This window comes from Teleopsis dalmanni, chromosome 2 (genome assembly GCF_002237135.1).
Source record: "Teleopsis dalmanni isolate 2A chromosome 2, ASM223713v2, whole genome shotgun sequence".
In the NCBI taxonomy this organism is placed as follows: Eukaryota; Metazoa; Arthropoda; class Insecta; order Diptera; family Diopsidae; genus Teleopsis; species Teleopsis dalmanni.
The window spans coordinates 128336948-128355709 of record NC_051847.1 but is presented as its reverse complement, the minus strand read 5'-3'; the positions used below and the strand labels follow the sequence as shown (position 1 = coordinate 128355709).

Below are 18762 nucleotides of genomic sequence, written 5' to 3'. Positions count from 1 at the left end.
TAAACTGTGACTTTTATCTGTCTTAACGATTCCATGAAGACGTTTCCAAAGTTACCAAAATTGAAGTAGCATATCAGAAAATGATATGAAATAATAATTATTCATCAGCGTAGGATATTTCATTGATCGGAAATGAAGATATAAATTCACATATATATTTGTTAACTTTATCTCAAATAAAATTACAAAGAGATGCACGATTCCGATATTTCGGATTCGCCAATTCCACAAAGGGTTTTAGTAAAGGCAAGTATTTTGAAGAATTTCTTTTACTGCGCTAGTTGTACTTGTCAATAGAACTTAGTTTTCGACAAATTTTAAAGCAGCGAATCACAAGTATTTGTAATATCTTTAAGATTTATTAGTGAGTTTCTGCTTGGCGCTAGATTTAATAAGACTGCAATATTAGTAGCCTAGTACCTAGACCACATATTCTAAAATTTTTAGAATGCCTGCCTTGCTTTATTAATTCCGACTACAACATATGCCTTAGTAGTATGGCTTTTAGTTATTATATAGCTGAGAAATTCAAGGGCAACTGCACTGCGCTTTAAGAAGATTAAAGTCAAGAATACGTTGTTATTACAGGATCAGTTTACTCTGCTTCAGATTGGCTTCATATCTCACACATCTAATATTGCAGGCAAACTAAATAGTATTGGATTATGCTTAATAGTGCATCATCCAATACGACATATGTACTCTGAAGCATTTAGTAGCTAAAAGCAATTCATTGTAATACTATTACGCTTTATTCGTTGTTTCTTCTCGTGACGAGTTCCAATACCCTAAAATGAAAAATGGAGACTATAAATAATGAAAAATGGGGATGAGTAATATCGTTTTTATGCACCATTATTACTCGTGGCTTTAAAAAATCGGATTTTCTTGCCTTTAAAATAAACTGGCAATTTAGTTTCAGCACCCGTTACTTTTGTGGCAGGAACAGGATGTTGTGGTATCCTATATGGTATGATCGCATTAGATAGTATCGATTACGAGACCAAAATGCAAGAATCGGTGATGGATGACTGATTGCCATTCTTCAAATTGCTCTACAACTTCACTTATACAATATTTTCAGTTAGGCTTATCAATCTCTTTAAAATATTTTTATATCTATTTTGAATGGTTATTGAAAGGATTTTGTGATGCATATCTCACTGCTAATAAATTCTATTTTTTATATTTCCTTTTTTAGTATTTAATTTTGTTTAAACTTGACGAGGTCACAACTTTTAAAAAATAAATGATGACCTTTATCAATATATATAATGGTCTGATCTAAAGCTTCAGTTAACTTTTCCCAGAATCGATTCTATCAGGAACTTAAACTCTCAAACTTCACACTTTTAAATATATTTTTCTGTACTTATATTAAATTTCTATATCTTAAAAAAAGAAATTAAATAAAATAAAGAGAAATAAATTTTTCGCCTTTTCATTGAGTGCAATAAATAATAATTAAAATCCTTTGCGCTAATTGCACTTTGGAGTGTCTGCCTGCAAAGAAGCAGGAAGCGGATGTGTATCGTGGAGTATGTGAAAGCATATAAATTTAACAAGCACTTATATATAAATTTTAAAAACATATAAAGTACAATATGCACCTACATGTGTTATTATATGCTATTAAGATTTCTTTAGTAGAATTGCGTTGCATATAACAATAAAAGAACCAATTACACACATAGCACTGCAAAAGATTACAAAAAATATCTACGGAAGCCTTTCTTCATTACTCGCTACTGAAGCGGGGTTAATAATGCTGAAAAACGAAAAAAAAAACAAAGAAAAAAGAATGGAAGAAAGCTATCAAGTTCAGTATAATGCTCGTGCAACACTGACACTGCAATTTGGTGCAACCTGGCTGGATGCAGCCTTAGGAAAACGCGCTTAAGGAGCTTAAATGCAATAATTTATAGTATTACAGCGAAAATCCCACACCAAGTTTACAATAGCACAAATCCTGCCATTGCATTGCAGCTAGTAATTTGCAACAGAATTTAATATCAAAATCTTTAACAGTGAATGCGCCAACACGCCTCACGAAAAATCCTCTTGCAAAACGCATCCTTACGGTGGCTGTACAAATTTTTATACTAACTACTGTTAAAATGGCAGTATGGCAGTACAACGTCAGGTGCTGCTGGTTCCTGGAATCGGTCCGAGCAACTGCTAACAGGAGTTTCGCTTGCATGTAATTAGTATCGCATACTCGGTAATTACAACGGGTTTAACTTTAACTCCGTAGAATGATATATAATTATTTTGTATGGTGCTCATTTACATGAAAAATTGCTCATTCCTAAGTAAGAGAAAACAATAGAAAATAATTTATTTAAGATTTAAATATTTTAATTATTGTTTATACTACACATAAGTAAATCATAGCATAAAGCATGAGCAACGAAGATATAGTTTCATAAATTTGTGAAGAGGAATTTGAATTATCAAAGTTGGGTTTCAATAAGAGTTAAAAATGCATACAAGTCGGAGAAAATCAAGTAATTGTATTTTTAAATATAAAGACGATTGCATTTCATTCAAATAATTGAAACATTCCGACCGTCTCCACACAGTGACGACGGTCGGAAAAAATTATGTCAAGTTAGAGGATGGACTAGAAAATATTTTTGTTAGAAGTGATTTTGCAAAGATTATATTATTTCCCTATTATATTCCCTATTTCCCCTTTTTCCCTATCTTGAATATATTATTTTCCACATATTTACTTGTTTGCTTCATACTTTTTCAACCATGACTCTTTATATGAAACAGTCTGGATTCTCGATATTGTTAGGTTGTGTAACGTTGAACTGGAAGTTTCGTAAACCAAAGCCACTTAACCACATATAATAATCTGATCTGATACCATTGATCTGTATATTATAGTGTGAAGATAACTTGAACATAGTTTTATACTTTTTACAATACTCACAATAACGTTTCTTCAATATGCTAAAAACATGATCCTTATTATAAGAATGATCTCTTATAAGATCATAAGGTTTTTTGTATTTAGTCCAAATTCATATTGGATTAGCCAAAAATGAGCCAGATAGAATAAGGTGCAATAAAATATTTAGCGGGCCTTTTAGCATATATCTATAGTTGAAGTAAGTTAGGTTATAAGTGTAAATGCATAATTTTTTTATATACAAAAATTGTGATTTTCCTCGTATTTGTTACAATATAAGTTATTTACATAACACATGTCGACTAAGGGAATATTTCTTATTTCATTCTCCATTTAGTCGCCTAACGAAACTTCCTCAATAATTTATATATCATGCCTACCAAACAAATGCTTTGGTAATATTTTAGGAATTTGATGGCCACGTAGAATTTTAAATATGTAAGTACATCAACGAACAATAAACCAAGGATATCAACAAACTAGTCATAGGACAAAATATACCACGCAACACTTCACTGGAACTTCCAAGACAACAGGCACAGAAAAAAACAATATAAAATCTGAAGAAGATAACAAATGATACTGGCAAATCTTTAAATGAATTAAGTTATATTGCTAGAAATAGAAATTTGTTGCAGATTTCATGGAACAAGTTAATGCTCCTAATGAAGTACGGCTAATAATAATAATATATGTCCTAATTCGATTTATCAGTCATCAGTTCCAGTTATACCTGTCGAATTTGATATATGATCGGTTCAATCATATTTTCGCTTCATTCAATGGTTATTTATCTGAGATCCGATAGCTATTTTTCACAATTTTTTATTCATAATAGTTTTAGGCTATTAAATCTCTTACATCTTATAAGTAAAGTGAAATTTATATTTAAAATTTCGTCTGTATAGTCACTCTCAATGATTCGTAATAAAATAAAATAAATTTACAGCTGGCTTATGATTTCGTTCTGATATAATACAGCAAGTGAATTTATTAATAAACCTTCACAGCAAATTAACAAAAAAAATACTCCAAGTTCAAACATACAAGTTAATCACGTCTTTAGGTCAGTTGACTAATAAACACTAAGTCTGATTTTCCGATTTGACAATTCCGGTACGTGTACAATCCTTGGTATTGCAGTCTCAATTATTATTTACGAATACTTAAACATAATGAATAATTCGAAGATCACTAATAACGGGTATTTGACAATACTCAAAGTAGCTATATAGTCAACGAAAAATTCAATTCATTAAACCACATAAAAATTCAGTACTGTTCGAAACCGTTACTTCTTTTTTTGTTACTTCTTTTATCAATTATTCATTCCAATCCATGAATATATTCTTAAATCTACTATATTGTATTCATGATGTAGCTAATTTGATTAAGATTGCATGTATAATCCTTAATGCATACTGAAAAGAGAAAAGAGAATAATGTCTTTAAGGTTAGAGGTCTTTAAGTTCTGCACTGAGCATTCAGCAAACATCTCTGTTTGGTTTGGTTAGGTCAGGTTATGCTGGCACACCAAAAAGGGCACGCGAAGACCATTAAGTTCTATTACGATACAAGATCAGAGTCTAAATTTTTAGCGACAGTGTACATCACTTAGGATGCGCGTATTATTCGCGAATTTTATTATTATTTCAACAGAAACATCAGGTATGTAAATATCTCAGCTATGTTTATAGAAAATCGTAAATGCCTAACCTGAATCAGCCTAGCTCTTCGGCTAACCTCCACTTTTCAACCTGGGAATAGCGTAAACCGGGCAATACAAGCCGCCTGCACGAGGTGCAGCAGATGAGGATGGTGGAAGTCAGGCATACATATGGCCTAAATATGACCTGTTTTTTATGTTAGGGGTGGTTACAATATGCAGCTCGATGCGTCTGTATTCCGGTGACTCTAAACCGCGTCTATTCTTTATGTTAGAAACTATGAAAACCTATGTGCTTAGTCATTCAAAGGATTATAGATCCCAACAAACTCCCACTTTGTGTTTATACCTATCGGCCAGAAATTTATTCTCTTGAACCAAGAGTTAAGCAAAACATTGATCAAAACCTCACGATTAGAAAGTCTTTAAAGGGTAATTGTGATTCGACAAATCCCACTGCTTCGGCGGAGTGCACACCAGATTTGAAGGCGTAAAATTCATATCTTAAAAAATTTCAGAAAAGGGTCATAATAACCAACAAAATACATTCACCTTCGAAGCCATATGGAAGATACAGGAATTGATGAAGATAAATCGTTTGGTTAAATTACGTAAATTTAAATTACGTTACCTAAGTTAATATAAATAAGATTAATATTAAAAAACAATGTGTCAGTTTTTTTTTTATTTTATTAAATCCTTTGGGTCTATTAATAGATGTTGACTTACAACGCCTGTGATGTTGAGCCAAGCATTGTAATTTCACAGATGCTACAAATATTGTAATAAAGAAACAAAGTACTGCATAATTAGAAATGAAGTGAATAATTCAACTTAGCAATATTAGTTATATTATCAAGTTAAGGATTATCCTTAAAGCAATACTCCGAGTATCTTTTTTACTAATATTTTGTTTCTTTTGGAACTACTTTTATTAAATGAACTTCTGTTCTTTTAATAGAATCGAAGAGCTATCCAACTGACTTTACTGTGACCTGCATTATCTTACTATAATTATCACGATGTCAAAATTATCCATGCATTTGGAGTGGTAACCTAACATATGTTTGTGCAATGGCAATGTCTTAATAATATGGTTCGGAATTCCTTCACACAAAACAAAGAACTTTGATAAAAAGGAAACTAGTGCATAAATATTAACTACAAAATTTAGTAAAAAGAAATATATTTACCCAGAGTAAGAGTAAGCTCTTAACTAATAAAAATGAAGAAAGTATTTTTTTTCTTTGACCTACAATATTATTCAATCCCATTAGCTACATAAGCTAGAAAGGCGATTACATACCACCTCATACCTTTATAAATATTATTGCAATTGAATGAAGCTCTCATATTTTAAACTATGAACTAATTACAAGTACGTTATTGATTTTTATACCTTTCATTTCGAGAACTTTTCAAATAATTTCATACCAAAAATACAATGTATAATAATCTATAAAGTCTTGGAAAAAATAACGCAATCAAAATATTTCAATATGGAATCCTTCAAGGAATGCATAATAACATGCTTAAGTCTTAACGAAACGTGTAAGTGGAATAAATTTCACTTCACTTAAAAAGCAGAAGCAAATCGTAAAAACCAACCAAAAAGCATTCACAGGTACCACGTTTGAGAAAGTTTTCCAATAAATCATAAAAAAGCGGAGAGAAGTGTTTTTAGCTAGAACTTGTTACATATATTTAAGGATACTTACGCCTTGAATGGATGCACTGCAATTTGTTAAACACAAAAGGAAACTCAAGAACTCGAGAGGAAAAACGAATATGCGTACGAATAAGTAAATTTGCTCGTAAACTTTTTTTACTCGGAGTATTTTGCACATTTATCAGCAGAAAATACTTGGTTAGGTGACTTGGAGAGGTTCGTAAGGTGCCGCTGGGTTTGAAATTTGACAGGAATTATGAATGCGTTTAAAGTTAAGCGCGAAGAAGAAAAGAAAAGGTCTCATTGAAAATTTCAAATTTATTTTTCAGCATTAAATTGATGATGCGAAAGAAAGTAAATGGCAGCACAAAAGTAAGAAATTCTTAAAAGTAAAGAAATATGTAATTTAGCGTAAAATTTTTATTATTAAAATTTTCCTCCTTTTTTCTTTGTTGCCATTGCCATTCGACAGAAGAAGAAGAAGCAGTAGCATTCGAGAATTTGTCAGCAGTCAAAAGTTGTTCAATGGAAAAGTTTAACTATTACGAATACCTTGGCGCGGTACCTACTATGAAGTGCTGATATTGAATATCCTCGTGAAATTGGTATAAAATTAGTCCAGAAGTATCTGCTGCATCACGTATTCCATTTAAAGTTTAATTTCACAATTGCAACTTTTTCCGTTTTTAATGCAAACTATTTTGCTTTCTAAGCAAACTACGGGTAACACAAGTGAAACTTATGAAATTCGGCGTATTGACACAAAATCTACTAGGAAGTGGCAACGGTAACGGATGATGACAAAAAATTCAATTATCAAAGTTTTGATGGCACAAAATCCAAAACGACATTATTACAAATCAATGGAGGAAGTGGGCCATAAGTAATGTTGATACTATGCAGTAGGTTGACTTCATTGAAACTGATAAAGTTTGATGGAAATAGAAAGATTGAAATAAAATTATGTAAATGATGCTTGCAAATGTTTAAATTGTCGTTACATTAGAGATCACTCTGTATTCTAAAAAATTTTTATCAAATGTAGTGACACATTAGATAGTAGTGAAATGACGCTGTCAGAAGAAATTAAAACCTGCAGTTAAGTTCACGAATGTGCATACAAACGCACTAAATCCATATGCAGCACTCCAAAATATATGTAGGGGTCATCCATAATATAGTCATACTAATTTTCACTATTAAGAAACACTTGCTGCAAAGTTCACTTGTCACTTATGAACCTCATTTATCGAGATTTCGCTATCCGGAAAGAGTCGTGGTAAAAATTGCACTCTAATATAACAATAAAAACTTCAAAGTGTCGAATTATGATGAATGTGAAAAATGGAAGTAAAAAATATGAATTGATTTTAAAATTTTGTTGATTGTAAAGCAATTTTTACGATCGATGAGTCAGTAAAATAAAATATTACCAAAACTTTGAAAAGTACAAATTATTAACATAATTATTGATATGGAATGTTGCACTGCGGACATTAAGTCTATTTTACCTCTTTGTGTATTAACAGTATCACTGTAATCCCAGTCCCAGAGTAATATGAAACCCAGGGTATTCTAACAACACATGTGTGGCTGACTTTTCATTCTCTACGCAGAATCTACAGTTTTCCCACACTCTTAAGGTGGTATTTTAGTTTACAGTCTCCTGTTAACATTACTGTGATGATTCTAAGTTGTTCTTTTGATAAGTCCATGCAATTCTGGTATCTACTATTGTTATATGTAACAATAAGTGTTTTAGATTGTGTTAATCCTGGTAGATTATCCCAGTAATCTTTTTGGTGTCGGTTCTCCTTCATTTTTATGTGAATGGTCCTGTGCCCTAATATCTTTAGTTCAAGAGATATGATTTTCATAACTTTAGCAAATTGTCCGATTTATATTGGTCTAACTATACTCTGCAATTTCTCCTATAAAAAGAGCGATCTTCTTTCAAAGATTTCTAGAAATCTTCCTGTGAATAGAAAATCGTTTTTAAAAAATATTTGAAATCAGTTTTTTTTTGGAGGGAAGGAGGGATTTAGTGAAAGCATAAAAAAAATGCTTATTATTTTTTAATGGCTAATTTGATAATGGCACATCTTACAATTAAATTTTTTTTATTAAATTTCTAAAACCTCTTCTTTTTAAGTTTAAGTTGTTTCTTGTAGATTCCGAATTATTTTTGCAAACAAAAATTGTAGATTTAATTAACATAGACTAATATTTTACTAAGAAACGGTACACTCATTACATTAGCACAAGAAACTACCGAAGATCCATAGAAATCGTTTTTGACTTCTGTTGCCAAAACTGCACTGCTTCACAATATACCTCTCGTTTACACATAAGTGATTTATAAAGTGATTTCCAAAGATATAAGCACTTCTTTAAAAAAAGGAGTGATACGCAGAGATGTGAAGTTATTGTATCTTAACTCTTTCAGAAATGATATTAATATTTACAATAGAAACTGGTTCAAAGGCCGGATTTCTAATCATAAGCAACACTAAATCGGATCAAGTATCAATTCAGATTCAATAACAATCGAGTTATTGAACAGTATAACTAGTATTTGTAGTCAAGAAATCGGTAGATGTCATCGACATTTGAATCATAGGAAACAGGTGTGGTAATCTAAATATTGGTTTAAATATTTATTTATTGCCAATAAAATATATAAATTTTCAGCATTAGAAGTTACAAAGGTATTAGAAAATGATGGTTGAAACTTTAATATCAGTGAAAATCACAATTCTACTGTTTTTATAAACTATTAATTTTGTAAAGTAATAATTTTTCAGATTTACGTAAACACTTTCGAATAAGTAATCTTTCATCAAGTATTTAACTAATTTTAAAAATTAACGCACTCATCCCATCGCAATAATCAGCCTTTGTCCGTTGGCAAAGGATGTACCTGTACCTGTGCGATGGTGTCACATGCACCATAAGCACAAACTGAACACATAATTCACATGGAACGCGTACTTTAGCGCCTTCGGTGTGGAATAGAAAATTAGGCTCGTAAAAAACTAAATTAAAACTCGTTCACAAAGGCATTGTGTACTGTCACGTACACATTACCGGCTTTTAAAAAATCATTATTCCCATGTAAACTGGCTGATTAGAAGGGAAATGTACTGACGCAAAATGGCGCCTTTCGTTTGTAATGGTGATAAGCTTGCGCGCATTTAATATTTCGCCTTTATGAAGGATTTTATGCTTGTACGAAGGAACGCAACAACGCAACAACGCCACAACGCATCAACGCAACAACGTAAGTACGTAAGAACGGAGTATCGCAGTTCGCAGTATCCGAAACACAGACAAAGCCATAAACTTTTACTAATTTACACGCACATGTGCTGGAAAATAAAATTGTTTTAAGTCTCAAATTGCCTTCGTAAAATGTTTTTAAAAATTCTGTTGTTTTGTGGATATTTTGACTCTTTAAGTGAGTTGTTAACATTCGCTATTAACAAGGAGCGCAGATGTTTCGGAAAGATTTTCATTAGTAATTCGAGATGTGAAAAATTTACGACATTGAAATAAAAATGATGTTGACAGCATTTAAAAATTTAATAAACTACCAAACGTCTCGAGTATCTGCAGTTTATGTGAAAAACTCTGAAACCCATCGCAGTATTCACTTAACATATTTATGATGAAACCTGACAAACTCATTAGTCAAGCAATTCTTAACTTTTAACAGAAATGGGAAATAATGTTTTCACTATTTTCTTTAAATTTTGGTAAAAAACTGATTTAATCCTTTAATGAGTGCATTTTTTTTAATAAAATTCGGTCGAAATTTTCAGAATATTTGTGTAAATATCAATAAGTAATTTACAATATCGATAACAATAAGTAAAAAGAAATTTCTTAGACTATGTTAAAAATAATTAAATATATTCAATACTTTTAAATATTTAAAAAAGGATCAGTATATTTTGATTGACAACTTACAATCCTGAATTTCTATTACATTAAGCGATTAGGATCGTTATGTACTTTATATATTATATTTTATTCGTGTTGATATAAAACAACATTCATTGACCAATGAGTGAACTATTTCTTTCAAAACAGAGATGAATTGATTATCCAATCGAATTTATTAGTCAATTTAACTTGATCTTGCACATTTATTTCATATGGATTGCACTCCAAATGAAGTTGACTCTTCAGAAACATCTTTAACAGTGAAGATTAAATAACTTCAACTCAAGTTTTGCTTCAAATAATGTTATATTACACCTTAAAATACATAGGAAAGTATAGAAAAGATAAGTCTATAACGGCAACATATTGGACTGCATAAAGCCAGTTAATGGCAGCACATATTCCTTAACTTGTGCGTGTGTCATATATGAATAACTCGAAAAAATTCACTCCTACAAAAGTTTGAATACCAACCAAACATTCAGTACAAATATAGTAGTAAATAGCAGAAGAACCACTAATATTAGTATCATAGCAAAAAACATATATTTCTATGTTATATTTTGCCTCAATTAGAAAATTTATGAACTCTGAAAAGTTACCATCACTGCGAAAGACATATCAGTATAATCATATAAACAATCAAACTTATTATTTTATACGAGGGAAGTCCAAGACGGAGTAGAGTTTTTTGATATTAAGTGAATGGACAAACAAGAACAATACTTTTTCTAATCTTCTTTCTGGATTTTTTTGAAAGTCGAAACTATTGTGATATACTTTATTGAAAACAACAAGATACTACACAACATAGACTAAGGATATATTGATCGCAATGATGTATGGATATATAATAATGATAAAATATATTCCCAAAATTTTACTTGTGAAAATATTTTCATGTCATAATAAGACAGCTGTTTATATCTACTTAAATATAAAAGCAGACTAAATATCTTTCGAATGCATAAAAATGGTACTTTTTCCTTATTCCATGATATTTGGTCTGAAAAGTAAATATTTTTCACTGTATTTATTGAAATATATAATATAGAGACAATACGCAAATATTTTGTTCTTCAGTGAATAAGACCGTATTTGAAGAAGCTGCGGTTTCCAAATGAAAATTGAGCATCAAATATATTCAGATTATTATATATAAAAAACACGACATGATACCGAACATTTAAAATTATTTTTTATATTAGTTGAAAAAATTAAACAGTAATAAAACACTTCAATACGTATTGCGTAATCTTATTAATACTATATTCACACAAGGGTTTTGATTGTAATTTAAGCTGTCAAAAATTTTGACATCTGAAATCAGAACGCAAAAATATCTATTCACAGGACGTAACATTGTAATTTAATTAATCGATTTATCATATGCACACACTTAACTACTTCTACAATATAATTACTTTCCACATATGATACATTCGTATTATAAATAACAATTTTTTTAATTTGTATGAAGACTTCATTTATTCCTCAAAACTATTCACAATAGCACAAATTTGTACTGTACAATACTGTACTACAGTCAACTGTCCAAGTTAAAATCGTTAAAATCGCAGTGATAGGCGATTGAAGTGTTGCCAACTACAACCTGATGTTGCCATCTTCATGAAATTCATACGAATGATGGCAATTTATATTATTTACAAGCCACCACAAGTATGTGCGTCTACGTTTTATAGAACAGAAGTTTTTCAAAATGAAATTCAAACATAATAGTGTGATTGCTTCATATTATTAGTGAGCTCAAACAACTCACAGTGAATAAAATGTTAGTGTAATGCTTTGAAATGCTTTGGAAAGTGAAGGAACGACTTGAACTGAAAATATTTCAGCGAAACATCCGACGCATGCTCTAAAATTAGCTCAAGGCAAAATCTTACAAGTTCTAAAACGCACAAGATCTTACACCAAAACAACAAAAAGTTGGAGTCGAAATAGCAAAGGAGTTATTACGCTTACGCGAAAGTAGCGAATTTCCAAACATTGTGTTCTCTGATGAGAAAAATTTCCACATTGAAGAGTTTATAAACTCTCAAAATGATCGTGTTAACTGAATGCACTGCCAAAAATTTGAGACTACAAATGGCCTCAAGACGTAAGTAATCGTATCGACAGCTGTGACCGCCGATGGACGCTCTCCAATCGTTTTCATCGAGCCTGTTGTTAAAGTCAAAGCGATTTATTATCGGGTGTACACACAAACAAAACTCGTCTCATAAAGTTCGTGTAAACCCAGAATGGTTAAAAAACCATGTTCCACACTTAATTGGAGAGCAAGGTAAGGACTAAAGCATATGCCAGTATGGATGCGCTAAAGAAAGCCATTTCTCAAGAATGTAGTAAATACCGGAACATCACATTCATGAAGCCAGCAACTTATTTTTTAACCGTGTAAAGGCCATAGTCAATACCAAAGTTTGCCACATCGAGCTAGAGTGAATGTATTCCGAAATTTTGATTACTTCTACAAATTTTTGTATTTTGAATGAATATAAAAACAATTTCACACAGAAAAGATATAGTCGCTTGAATAAGTAACACTTCATTCGTCTAACCCTTTATATAGTTTATATATCTAAACATATTACATAGTTTAGCTGACACAAAGTTTTTGTTATAAGAAGAAAATATATCTCCTACAAATGCAGGAACTATACTCAAATGTCATTTATCGATTACATTTTGGGTAACAGAGTATAGAAGTAGAAGTAGCTACTACCAAAGAAAATAATTCCAATAAAATAATACTATAAACAGTAGCAAGTTCACAAGGAAGAAAGAGCAATAAATTCAACCAGCTGATTAGAAATAGCAGAAATTAGGGGCACATGAGTTAGCAGAATGTTATAAAACGTTAATTAGTGGAATTTTACTATCAAACGATTGCAACTGATATTTATTATCATTGAAAAATTATAGATTTTAAAATATTGCATATATGACGTGTGCGTTTAAAATCTAACGAGCGAGCCGATAAGTTAACATCTTGTATACATGTAAAATGTATTAACAAAGTTTTTATATAGATCAATCAAAAATAATTCATCAAATGCATTACCAATTTTATCAAATCGAGTCATACACATATACACATATCGAATAAAGCTTCGAAAATGAAAAGAGTGATACTGCATACCTATAGACAAAAACGCTGAGGAAAAAATATTAACCCAGCTCTAATAAATATTTATTTATTTATTTACTCAGTAACAATTTAATTATTAATTATTTCTAATTTACTAAATAATTAACTAACACCTAATTCAACTTATATCGAATCTTCAAAATATCCACTGTGTAAGTATTTTGGTAATAATTGATGAAGTTCATCCAAAAATTCTTTATTCATATACAGATTCTTTCGATGATCCCTGGAAAGTATAATTTTTTCTACGTCGATATCTTTGTTCTGAAATTCATAACGCATCGCTAAAAAGCCCGATAGCAAAAATAGTTCTGAAATAACATTAAGTTAATAAAGAGTTGAAAAGATTTCGCAAAGACACAATATACCGAAATGTTTGTGTTTCAAAAACATAGCTCTGATTTCACTCAACTTAGGCACTTCCCCATCAAAATCAATTTTATTTAGTATTGACTTGAAATGACTGTGGTATAAATAGAGTAATTCATCAAACTGCTGTAAACGGTGCTCTCTGGAACTCATCATAAAGAAAGAATAATACAAATCATTAACTATTGGTCCAATGTAAGAAAGTTGAAAATCAAGTAAGAGTATATCTTCAACTTTTTCGTTTATAGGATTATGCTTGAACATCAAATTTTTAAAATGAAAGTCTCCATGACAAAGTACATATATTCCATCACTCTGCGGATTTTCGCGAAACTCATCAAATGTTTGACGGCATTTTTCAAGTATATCTGTTTGAAGTGCTTCAAAATATGGTTTATATTTACGCAGAGTTGGTACTTCATTTAGAATTTCTATAAAAATATTTATGCCGTCCGTCACGAAGTCGTTTTCTCGAATTGACGGTTCATTCATAAAACCGTATTGTAAGTTGTCAAATAGTTTTGGTTCCTGAAAAAAAAATGTATATATATATATGAAGTCTATTATTTTAACATTTTTAACCAACCTTTTTATTTAAATAGTAACTAATCGCATGGAAAACTGCCAATTTTCGCATAACGTCTTTTATTTCGTCGTTGTTAAGATCCCGATCTCGTTGTACGGTATAACCAAGTGGTACTAGATCTTCAAAAACTATGCATTTCTTAGGATGTAGACTATAATACAAACAGCTAAAAAATACTTCTAAATTAGAAATCTATCCATGCAATTTCTAATACATATAATATATTCTATTTTTACCTATCGATTGTGCAAGACTTATTGTATAAATGAGGACTATAAGTCAATTTGCTGTTTTTATTAACCCTGAATAAGTTTACTATTGAAGATAAATATTTCAGTTCGTATTTTGGCACATACATTTAGTTTTGTTAGAAATTAGAAGGAACACATAATAGATTACAATAAAAAAATCATATACTTAGGAAATTAACTTATATAATTAACTTTGATGTATTGATAGTAATAATATTAGTACATCGTATATATTTTTGATACACAGGTTTGTATCATTATATGTAGGATATATATTATGTATCGTGTTGTTTCGTTATGTATATCAAACATGTATGTAAACAAATTCGTTGTCTTATATGTGCAACGACACTATATCACAGAACCCTATATTTATAGAATTTTGTTTTGGCACAAAGGCTAGTTGTGGACGGATAAATTAAAATTTTTTAATTAAATATAAAAAACTAACTAACGACTAATGTCACTTCTAGTACTAGTTTAATAAGTTTTAACCATGTATAGATCGTAATCGTCATTTTTCACACTTGTTGTAGTCTTATAGTAAAAATAACCGTAAGAAACTCTGTTATAAAACTTATATTAATTGTTATCACACAAAATTTAATCGATAACGATAGAATTGCAGTGTTATCAGAAGTATATGAAAGACAGCTCGTAATTACATTACATGGACTTCCCGAAGTAAAACAGATAACACGTTGAGCTAATAAAATATTTTGAAAAATTATTCTTGTAACAAATTTTATAATTTGTTTCGATTTTAACAAAACAAAAATCGTTATCTCTTATTAACCAATTCAAAACTTTATAATTTTACTAAACTTATAATTAACTGGTTCTATTTGCTCTACACATTCGAGCTGATTGTATTCTCAATTAAAAAATGTGCATTAAATTGGATTCACACTACAGTTTTGATTGTAATTTTAGTTTTGCAATATTTGAAAATTTTTTAAATATATTAAACTGATATCTGAAATCAAAGGCAAAAATATCGATTCACTCGACGGATTATTATAATTTGATTGTCAGACTTATCATAAGTTCACACTTTATAATTACTTTCACCATATATTTACATATAATATATACATATTATATGTAATAGTTTTCCTTCATGTTATATGAAAATTTCATTCATTCCTCAAAACAATTCACAATAACACAAGTTTGTACTGTACAATAGTGTACTACAGTTAACTGTCTAAGTTATAATGAACTTAATTTTTTAGAAATTACGATTCAATTCTGTTTTCAGTTGACAAAACTCCCATACCAATCTTCTTAATTTGAACTTGTTGTGCTATTGAAATCAAGAATAATTTGAAATAGCATCGAAAATTACAATCCGAATGCTCGTGTGAATGCGGTATAAAATTTCAAGCTAAAATGTAAAATTTTCACTATGTATGTAGCATTATGTTTGTGGCAAAGTCATAATAATATTCTTTCAAAAGCAGAGTTCTAAGCTATTCAACTCAATTCCATATGCTATAATAAATAAAATAATCAATTGAACAAATATATTTAAGTATTCAAGTAGGTTCCACTACAATATTAAAACTTTTGTGTTATATTGATAAATTAGTCATGAAATAAAAATTGTTTAATTCGAAAGATAATATCTGGTTCAGATTAAATACTGTTCATTGTATATGATACTCATTATCATATTATACAGACAATATGCTATGAATTGGTGTTTACGATACGATTCCATCGCTGACAGTAACATAAAGTGTTACTAGTTTATTGAATCAAATATCCCCTCATTACATGTGTTCACAATGAATGTTATAAAATGGTATTATTCTATTTCTAAAGAGCATACAAAACTTGCTCAGAAACTCCTTAATAAAACTTACTTAGGTCCAATTTTTGTTTTATCTCCAATAGAATTTAGAACACTCTCGAATTTAGGTAAAATTTCCGTATAAACCTTTATTTCAGTTTCGAAGATATGTGAATCCTTTAGCATTTCCTTCTTTTGACCTTCAACCTCAGGCATTGTTTTAATAATCAATGATTTTGACTTCCGCACACCCTTTATTTTGTAGTCCACATTGGCTCTGAACATGACACTGGCATAGTGATCGCCTTTTACAGTGCCTGGAGTGAGTTTAAAGTTGGTTACTTCTACGTCCTTAGTTTTTTCATAATTCTCTATGACTTTTTTTAGAAAATCGTTATTTAACCACTCAGGCGCAACGAGTTCATCGTCGTTAAAATTTTCTGTTGCTGACATTGCGCGGACTAAATTTTTTTTCAATTTAAATGACAATTTTTAAACAAAGCGGAATGAACAACTGCTTGACCGAGCGATACCGAAATACTAATAAATTTTTTAAAAATATTTAATATATATTTTATATTCTAATGCGCACTTCACATCGCACAGAGTGAGAATTTATCTAAAACCATCAATTGATAGTAAGATCTTTTTTGTTTTTATTAACGAGTGCTTTGAACTGAGCACTATCACAACCTCCAAATACATATTATTATCAAAAAAATAAAAATAAAAAAAAACTGTCAAAATGCTGTTAAACTTGTTGTTTTATAATGACAAGCAATTTTATATGATTTAACTAAGCGCCACGCTTCTCGTACGTAAACACCCAATTAAAACATTGAATATTTAATCAATTTCACAAATACTTCTAGAATTCGAGATACACAAACTTGTTGATAAGCGAACAGCTGACGATTACTTGCAGTTAGTAAACAAAAATAAATAAATAAAAAAAATATATATGTTGACCAGTTATGTCAGACAGTAAAATATGCTGAGTTGTACTCAAAGAAACATATTTGATAAAATATTCGAATTCTACACTTAAAAAAATATTATTATATTTTATTCGTAATTTGATTATTTTACCTGTTTTTTTATTAACTTTGATATAAACGAAGTTACACGTAGCTTATAGAACTCGACGATGGACCGCAAGCCTCATCCCAAAGCAAAAAAACTGTCTAACAAAAGATTTCGGCGAGGTCAAGTAATACCTTACTCAGCTCCTATCTCGTCATGGATATTTTAATAGCTACCTCTATCAAATGCGCAAAGTGAAGTCATCAAATTGCATATCTTGAGAATGATATCGTAGAACACAAATTCTATGAGCATAATAAGCGGCTACACGAATAAGAAGCGCCAGTAGCGCTAGTTGATGTTTTCTCCCAAAGGACGGTGACAGAAAAAATGACAGAAAACCAAGGAAATCGTGAGGTTGAAATAGTAGGTCTCGATAAGAGACAGCTGGTGCAAGCTGATACATCATACCAAGAAGAAGGGCAAGGCAAATCACACTGATGGAATTCTTAAGTGAGTAATAAAAACCCTACCTCGAAGTAATACTTACGTAGTCCCGGTGTAGGACAAAGTCTCCAGGTATGAGGGGAATTGGTTTAGATCGTGCTAGTTGGGCACAGGGCGCCGGATTGTGGTCAGAGAAAAGGCATTATACTCCTTTACTATAAAAACATTAGAGTAAAACATTAAAGATATGCGTTATAAAGCACAGTTGTGTTATATATTCAATTAATTTAAAGTGCAGTTTTTTTTCGTTACTAGCTAGTAATTACTAATATATTTCCATAAAGACTGGGCTATTATTGCGGATTAAGTATTATCAAGTTTTGCGTTTTAAAATAGGTTTTTAAAAACCATTTGAAAAAAATAACTGGTTAATTCTTAATTTTAGGTGTCGTATTACTCGCTTTATAAACAATTCTTCATTATATATCAATGTGCTACGTTTTTCTAGTTATGGATGTAATATATTTATATTATTGTTACTGATAATATGCTCATATATTTTATCATACCGTTTTTAAATTACAAGCCCTTTTTTTTTAAACGTGTGCGCACTAAAAAAGTTCACATATTGCAGTGGGACTTGCATTTTAATTAGCTCATTTTCGTAACGTCTCAGTATTATAATAATATAATACTTGACATAACTGACAAATCTATACTTCTTTTAAGTATTAATAAGCTGTTTCATAAAAATTTTTGAATTCAAATTTTATAGTGAAAGTAGTAACCTTACAGTAGTATTCGGCAGCTCCGAAGTGTTGCAAAAAACAACAATTCACTAGCCTAAAGTCGCTAATATGTACTTAAAACCACAACACTTCTTCCTCTATCTAAATGACTAGTTATAAAGTAGCTAAACATC

The 18762-nt window shown here is 30.4% G+C and overlaps 1 protein-coding gene across 1 annotated transcript; it reads right to left on the bottom strand.

The window, feature by feature from the left end:
* Window positions 1-13432: 13432 nt before the first annotated feature.
* Window positions 13433-16896, bottom strand: LOC119679004. Its single transcript, XM_038091142.1, has 4 exons — window positions 16444-16896; window positions 14325-14490; window positions 13738-14266; window positions 13433-13680 (listed from the first exon to the last, which is right to left on the bottom strand). The coding sequence occupies exons 1-4, from the start codon at window positions 16821-16823 to the stop codon at window positions 13493-13495; spliced, it is 1263 nt and encodes a 420-aa protein (XP_037947070.1). The 5' UTR covers window positions 16824-16896; the 3' UTR covers window positions 13433-13492.
* Window positions 16897-18762: the final 1866 nt, after the last annotated feature.

Excerpts from the sequence above, each read along its gene's own strand:
- LOC119679004 (XM_038091142.1), bottom strand. The coding sequence starts at position 16,823 with ATGTCAGCAACAGAAAATTTTAACGACGATGAACTCGTTGCGCCTGAG. Across the intron at positions 14,491-16,443 it reads AAAACAAAAATTGGACCTAA|CTGTTTGTATTATAGTCTAC; the intron begins GTAAGTTTTATT and ends AGTATTTTTTAG. Across the intron at positions 13,681-13,737 it reads TTTGAAACACAAACATTTCG|AACTATTTTTGCTATCGGGC; the intron begins GTATATTGTGTC and ends ATGTTATTTCAG.